We start from the raw sequence: 7,840 nt of genomic DNA on the forward strand, positions 1-7,840 counted from the left end.
AGACATGGGGGGAAATCAGTGACAACACCGGGGTGCAGACAGAAATGATTGATGTTGAACTGCTGAGGGAACAATGTGGGGGGGGAGGGGTGGGGATGTAGAGTCTGATGATAAAAGAACGTCTCTACCAGGGTGTGGGTACTACTGAAGGAACAATGTGTGTGCCGGTGACTTTCCATCGTTGCATTGTAGAACTTTGGAAGAGACGGGATCTGATAAGATCGTAATTTCCTTTCTTATTACATTCATTCCGGGTGAGGGTCAGTGCACATCTAGGTGATTTATCGCACGGTTTGAGTTGCGCGATATCGCGCTAAACACATTCCCATTGAAGACAATGGAGGCTGCTCACACCTTTTGCGGAAGGTGCAGAAGCTTTTTTTGGCCAGTTGTCGAGCGGTTTGGGTCCCATAGACATCTCTTTGCATTGAAAAACGCGCGGTTTACAATGAACAGTCGCGTGAAAACAGCTCGCCATCTGAATCGACTAGGTGTGAACCTAGCCTAAATGAGTCTCACGTGGAGGCATTTGAAACATTGTCTAAAATGTATATTTTTGAACAATGAATTTGTGTACTTTATAAACTTGTGAATAATTTTTTTTGCTTTGTCATAATTATAACCAATAAAACGCGGTCACAGTGATGGATTTTTTCATTCAACGTTTTTATATAAAGAAACAGGCAAAGAAATTACACAGATACTTGAAATACACTTGAGATAGCTACGGAGTCAAACACCAATGAGATCCAATAACGTGATGAAGTGCTACATCCCAAATACACACATTATGAGGGACCCGTACGTCCCCAAGTATATATGGAACAGTATAAGTGACACTTGAATCATAGCAAACTGCCCACGGCCACTAAGAGGCAGGCCAGGCAAGGAGCACTAAACCAAAACTAAGAAAGAGAGAATAGGAAAATGTATCGGAGAAAAGGAGAATATGTAGAAAAGCGAGAAGAAGGAAACTGAATAGAAGGAAGAGAGATAAAAGGGGGGAGGGAGAGCCGCCTTCCACAGATGAGAGGGAAGAAAGGGGACAGAGGAAGCCAGGAACACGAAAGGTCCAGAACACATCCAAGGGGGGTAAACCCTCAAATAGGGAGATAGCACGCAGCACCAACCAGCCCAATACAGATCAGGAAACTAGAGAGTTCAGGAATCCATAATAAAGGAGGCGACAATCCAAGGAGTCCATGTCTTCTTATATGTAGAGAAGCTTTATGTCTAGCAGTAAGCTTCTCATAGAACATGACCGGAGACACCAGAGCTTTCACACTGGCAGAGGGGAGTGATGGAGATTTCCAGGCCCCAGCCAGTCCTCTCCTGGCCGCTGTAAGTGTGTGTGTTAACGGTCTATATTGGGTAAGTGTACAAACCTCAGGCATTGTATTCAGTAGAGCCTCAGAGGGATCATTACAAAAGGAAGTGTAACATACTTACTTCTCCACCATCCGGTTCCGGGGTTGTAGGGAGGAAATTCCAAGTTGGAATGAAGTGAACAGAACCCCCCCCATTTCCTCCATCACTTTGGTCACAAATGTAAAACAAGATGGAGAATTCAGCAACTGACAGAAGGAGCTGAGGGGAGCCTAACAGCCAATCAGAGTCCCCGCTTAACATCTTCTCCACTGGTACTAGCTCCACAGGAACCAATCACAGGGCAGGATCAGAGTCACCAGGCTGATTTTGCTCTCCACAGAGATTTGCCTCAGATTTCACACCTCCTCCACTGTCATTGTCTGCACTCCCTCCACAGTAACCAATCAGAGTGGGATTAGTCACCGGGCAGATTCTGCTCTCCACATATACAGATTTACCTCAGACCTGACCACAGACACCCCCATTATTACTATCCATTGATATATCACTAACATATACGGCAGTGCTGTACAGAGGACACTGAGCCGGTCACATCAGTCTCTGTACAGAGGAGCTGACACTCTACTGTTCCCCTCACAGCCCCCCTATTATTATACAGTGATATATATATATCACTGACATATACAGTAGTGCTGTATCTAAAATAATACTCCTTATACTTGTATTGAAGCTTTGTAAAATGAGTCTCCTCGGTGCTATTACAAGTTTGTAAACATTTATAACCATAGAGTTGGTTTATTATGTAGTTTCACCTTTTTTGTACATTTTTCAAAAAAAACTATTACATTGTCATTTTTTTAATTTTATTTCTGTATTGTCTGGATTTGATGTGAGGTATAATCTGTGTGTAGTCATGGATATAACGTAATAGAGGAATAGACCAGAAGGCAGCGAGCACAAAGACAGAGACTGAAGTATTTATATTCAACACAAGGTGGTGATCTCATGTGGAAGACAGAAGGAAGTGATGTAAGGTACAAACAGGAAGTGATGTAGGTGCATACACAGGAAGTGCTGTAGGAGTGAAACGTGAGTTGGAGGCATGGGTACTGCAGGACAGTGTCCATAATCTCAGAACTGTCCTACAAGATCTGACACTCTGAGCAATTCAGCATTTTTCTACCGAGAGTCTTCTTTAGATCATGTGACTGTTTGATTTCTAAAAGACCGCTCAGGAGGATTCTGGGAAGTCTGCATTGATAATTGTTACCTTCTCCCTTCAAACAGGATTACGGAATAGTGACCAATATATCTTGTGAGCCATTAACACTCAGCAAGTGTCTTCAGCAGACATCACCCATCACAGAGCCTCCACCTCACTGCCTGACAACAGAGGCAAACCGTGATAAAATATTCTGGAAGTTTCCAGTATCTAGAAGGACACCGGGATCTCTACAAGGATGTCGTGATGGAGAATGAGCCGCCCCTCACATCACCGGGTAAGAGGAGAGAGCAGTACGGAGGGTCCACCTAGATCCCCATCATCTGATACACACATAGAGACAATGTATTCAGTCAGTGTGTTTCCTACAGATGGATCCAGTAAGAGGAACCCACCAGAGAGATGTCCCCGTCCTCTGTATTCCCGGGATTCCACACAGGAACATTTCACCATCTCACATAAGGTGAAATAGAGAAATAATAGATAATAGCTGATACATTTTTACCTCTTCATTATCTATGTAGTTACATCTGATCTCATTGTTCTCAATATTCAGGGTATAAACCAGAGTGAGTGTGATAATGATGTTAAAGAAGAGATAAAAGAGGAGGAGAAGATTATGATGGTACCGTACAGTGACGCAAACCCACCAGAAAGATGTCCCCATCCTCTGTATTCCCGGGACTCCACACAGGAAGATCAGAACATCCATCACCATGGTCAGGTAAGTGGGACTCGGTGTGTAGAAAACAAGTGATTCTAAACTTTGTGACGCAATATTCTTTTATGTAGTCCATTGGTTTCATGTTTGGTTTACTCCATTTCATCTTCCCCTTGGAGGTCCTCCCACTGTTATTGTTCTCTATAAATCAATAAGCATACTTTTCTTCCATGGTTCTTGGGCCCAGTCATGTGACATCATGGATCCTCTTTGTCCTTGTATCCTCCAAAGGGCACATGTTAAACGACATGGTGCTGTTGTTTGCTTCTGTGAGTCTATGCCGGTGTGATGATGGGCCTCCAAGGTTAAGGTCCCTGGCCTCCAAGGCTCACAGAAAATGGGTGGAAGACCTGCCCTGAAATGGGCAGAGCAGGAGACCTGACTTTTCTCTGCTGCAGGTCAGTAACACCTGCTGGTTTTGTCCCTTCCCCAGTCTTTGACTGGACAGAAAAATGAGAAGCAGCAGATTGATGAGCTCATCTTTCTGTCACTTCGCTCTCTCTTCCAGTCAGCATGACTCTTATTATCCCTGCAGTACAGCTGACTGGCTCCTTGTGCTGCTTCTCCTTCTCCATGTCTGTCATATGGAGACTGCAGGAGGCCGATACCAAGTCACATTCAGGTACTTACACTAAAAATTTAATTTAATGATGTAATAATTAACGAGGAGCTGCATTCTTTTGGGTTTAGGGTGAAGAACGGATCAATATAAAAGCTGTGATTAAAGAGGAAGAAGTGGAGACGTATGTGGGGGGTGACCAGCCGTCCACGGAGGAGGTCGGGATGATGATGAAAAGTGATCAGGATGACATTTCTCTACCGATCAACACAAGTAAGTAACAGACACTATGGAGGGAACAGGTCACAGTTCTATGTCACTTCTGAGTATCTCCATTCCTCAATATAACGTCATGTGGCAAACAAATGAGGAGGAGATACTGTACACCATATGAAGGTCCATCTCCATTCCTCAATATAACGTCATGTGACCAACAAATGAGGAGGAGATACTGTACACCATATGAAGGTCCATCTCCATTCCATGTGATAATGATGTTAAAGAAGAGATAAAAGAGGAGGAGAAGATTATGATGGTACCGTACAGTGACGCAAACCCACCAGAAAGATGTCCCCATCCTCTGTATTCCCGGGACTCCACACAGGAAGATCAGAACATCCATCACCATGGTCAGGTAAGTGGGACTCGGTGTGTAGAAAACAAGTGATTCTAAACTTTGTGACGCAATATTCTTTTATGTAGTCCATTGGTTTCATGTTTGGTTTACTCCATTTCATCTTCCCCTTGGAGGTCCTCCCACTGTTATTGTTCTCTATAAATCAATAAGCATACTTTTCTTCCATGGTTCTTGGGCCCAGTCATGTGACATCATGGATCCTCTTTGTCCTTGTATCCTCCAAAGGGCACATGTTAAACGACATGGTGCTGTTGTTTGCTTCTGTGAGTCTATGCCGGTGTGATGATGGGCCTCCAAGGTTAAGGTCCCTGGCCTCCAAGGCTCACAGAAAATGGGTGGAAGACCTGCCCTGAAATGGGCAGAGCAGGAGACCTGACTTTTCTCTGCTGCAGGTCAGTAACACCTGCTGGTTTTGTCCCTTCCCCAGTCTTTGACTGGACAGAAAAATGAGAAGCAGCAGATTGATGAGCTCATCTTTCTGTCACTTCGCTCTCTCTTCCAGTCAGCATGACTCTTATTATCCCTGCAGTACAGCTGACTGGCTCCTTGTGCTGCTTCTCCTTCTCCATGTCTGTCATATGGAGACTGCAGGAGGCCGATACCAAGTCACATTCAGGTACTTACACTAAAAATTTAATTTAATGATGTAATAATTAACGAGGAGCTGCATTCTTTTGGGTTTAGGGTGAAGAACGGATCAATATAAAAGCTGTGATTAAAGAGGAAGAAGTGGAGACGTATGTGGGGGGTGACCAGCCGTCCACGGAGGAGGTCGGGATGATGATGAAAAGTGATCAGGATGACATTTCTCTACCGATCAACACAAGTAAGTAACAGACACTATGGAGGGAACAGGTCACAGTTCTATGTCACTTCTGAGTATCTCCATTCCTCAATATAACGTCATGTGGCAAACAAATGAGGAGGAGATACTGTACACCATATGAAGGTCCATCTCCATTCCTCAATATAACGTCATGTGACCAACAAATGAGGAGGAGATACTGTACACCATATGAAGGTCCATCTCCATTCCTCAATATAACGTCATGTCCCCAACAAATGAGGAGGAGATACTGTACACCATATGGAAGGTCCATCTTCATCCCCCCCCATAGCGGTCATTAATGAACAGTACAATGGTCTCCTGGGGGTCAGAGGTGTTTTGGGTGTTTTATCCTTTATCTGGTTGGTTTTCATATTTTGGTTTTACAATTGGACCCAATTCCATTCCAGAGCTCTGTGATGACTTCTAGACTAACATACATGAGTCTGATTGCTGACGTGCGTAATAATTTCTCTCCAGCAGATGGTTGTGATGTCAGGAATACCTCGGAGAGACATCTTATATTATCTGCTGATTGTAAGTCAGAAGATAATGTCATCACACAGGATTCTCCAGGAGTGAATCCAAACACACAAAATATAAATCACAGACCTCACTGTTTGGAGACATCAATGGATCCCTCTGATCAGGGTGAATCTTCTGATCAATCACATACTATGACTGGAAATATCCATCTAAGATCTCACACTGCAACAGATCCATCTAATCCCATGGAACCTTCCTCACCCCATGAAGGAGATCACAGAGGTGAGGATCCATTCTCATGTTCAGTGTGCGGGAAAACATTCACTGAAAACAAAAACCTTCTTAGACACCAGAGGACTCATACAGGGGAACGTCCTTATTCATGTTTAGAGTGTGGAAAAAATTACTTTGGGAAACATAAACTTCTCATACACCAGAGAAATCACACAGGTGAGCTTCCTTATTTATGTCCAGAGTGCGGGAAATCTTTCACTCATAAAGGAGCCCTTCTTCAGCACCAAAAAATCCACACAGGTGAACGCCCTTATACATGTTCAGAGTGCGGGCAATCTTTCACTGAGAAAGGAACCCTTGTTAGGCACCAGAGGACTCACACGTTTGTGCGTCCTTATTCATGTACAGAATGCGGGAAGTCTTTTACTGGGAAAGGAACCCTTGTTAAACACCAGAAGGTTCACACAGGTGAACGTCCTTATTCATGTCCAGAGTGCTGGAAATATTTCGCTGAGAAAGGAACCCTTGTTAAACACCAGAGGACTCACACGGGTGAACGTCCTCATTCATGTTCAGAATGCGGGAAATATTTCATTGATAAACAAAAACTTCTTAGACACCAGAGAAGTCACACAGGTGAGCGTCCTTATTTATGTCCACATTGCGGGAAATCTTTCATTGAGAAAGGAACCCTTGTTAGGCACCAGAGGACTCACACGTTGGAGCGTCCTTATTCATAGACATGTGCGAATCGAAATTCGGACGAATTTTTGGACATTCGGATGTATCCGAATTACAGACATAACGAATGCAAACGAATCCGAATTTCCATTTCCGAAATTCGGTAGCGTTCGTTTCGTTTTCTTTTCTTATTCGTTTCGTTCGTTGGAGCAAAATGACATTAGAGAAGGAGAAAAATATTTTTTCCCCCTCAAATGTCACTTTTGCTGCAAACGAACGAAACAAATAAGAAACGAATAAGAACAGGAAACGAACGTTCGTACTAACGCTACTGAATTTCATCCGAATTCCGAATCCTAATTGACTTTCACACCCGAATCCTGAAAAACGAAATAACACAAATCCGAATTTGAAACGAAACAAATTTTTCGGCAGTGCACATGTCTACTTATTCATGTGCAGTGTGCCGGAAATCTTTCACTCAGAAAGCAACCCTTAGTAAACATAAGAAAATTCACACGGGTGAGCGTCCTTATTCATGTTCAGAGTGCGGGAAATCCTTCCCTGCAAAATATAAACTTCTTAGACACCAGAAAAGTCACACTACGCAGCATCCTCACTGCATTCCGACTCGGGGAAATGTCTAATTAGACTTAATTATCTGTAACACATCAGAGAGGAAGTTCCTGCTGATTCTGATGACGAATGTACGATGGTTTTTATCAGGTGGAACTGTCCATAGAACAACTGGAGGATATGAAAACACTCGGACTCATCACATGGGTGCAGAGGCCTGTACAGAGAAATGAATGAGTTTATGCACTTGGGTGGCCCCCAGGAGTCTCCAGGTGCTTTCCTTCAGCCGCAGGCAGCAGTCTGTTCTACTTATTAGCAGACTGACAAATGCCACCGCTGTATGTAAATCCAATCCTTTATATCCATACAGGGACAGATGAGTGGCCCCGGATGTAAACAGTCTGTGTCCAGAGATGCTCACCATCCCTGTATGGGCTGTTAGAGAATGTAGTGTGGATGGTGGGAGGAGAGCTGTCAGAGAATGTAGTGTGGGTGGTGGAGGAGAGCTGTCAGAGAATGTAGTGTGGATGGTGGGGGGAGAGCTGTCAGAGAATGTAGTGTGGATGGTG

At 43.8% G+C, this 7,840-nt stretch overlaps 1 protein-coding gene across 1 annotated transcript in view; it reads left to right on the forward strand.

Moving 5' to 3' along the window:
- The window catches only part of LOC108801961, a 104,615-nt gene that overhangs the window by 25,849 nt on the left and 70,926 nt on the right, over positions 1 to 7,840 (forward strand). Inside the window, exon 7 of the mRNA XM_018573865.1 lies at positions 6,054 to 6,732. Coding sequence (XP_018429367.1) covers positions 6,054 to 6,732 — 679 coding nt within the window. The remainder of the gene's footprint in view (positions 1 to 6,053; positions 6,733 to 7,840) is intronic.

This window comes from Nanorana parkeri, unplaced genomic scaffold, assembly GCF_000935625.1.
Source record: "Nanorana parkeri isolate BGI_ZX_2015 unplaced genomic scaffold, ASM93562v1 scaffold2584, whole genome shotgun sequence".
Taxonomy (NCBI): domain Eukaryota; kingdom Metazoa; phylum Chordata; class Amphibia; order Anura; family Dicroglossidae; genus Nanorana; species Nanorana parkeri.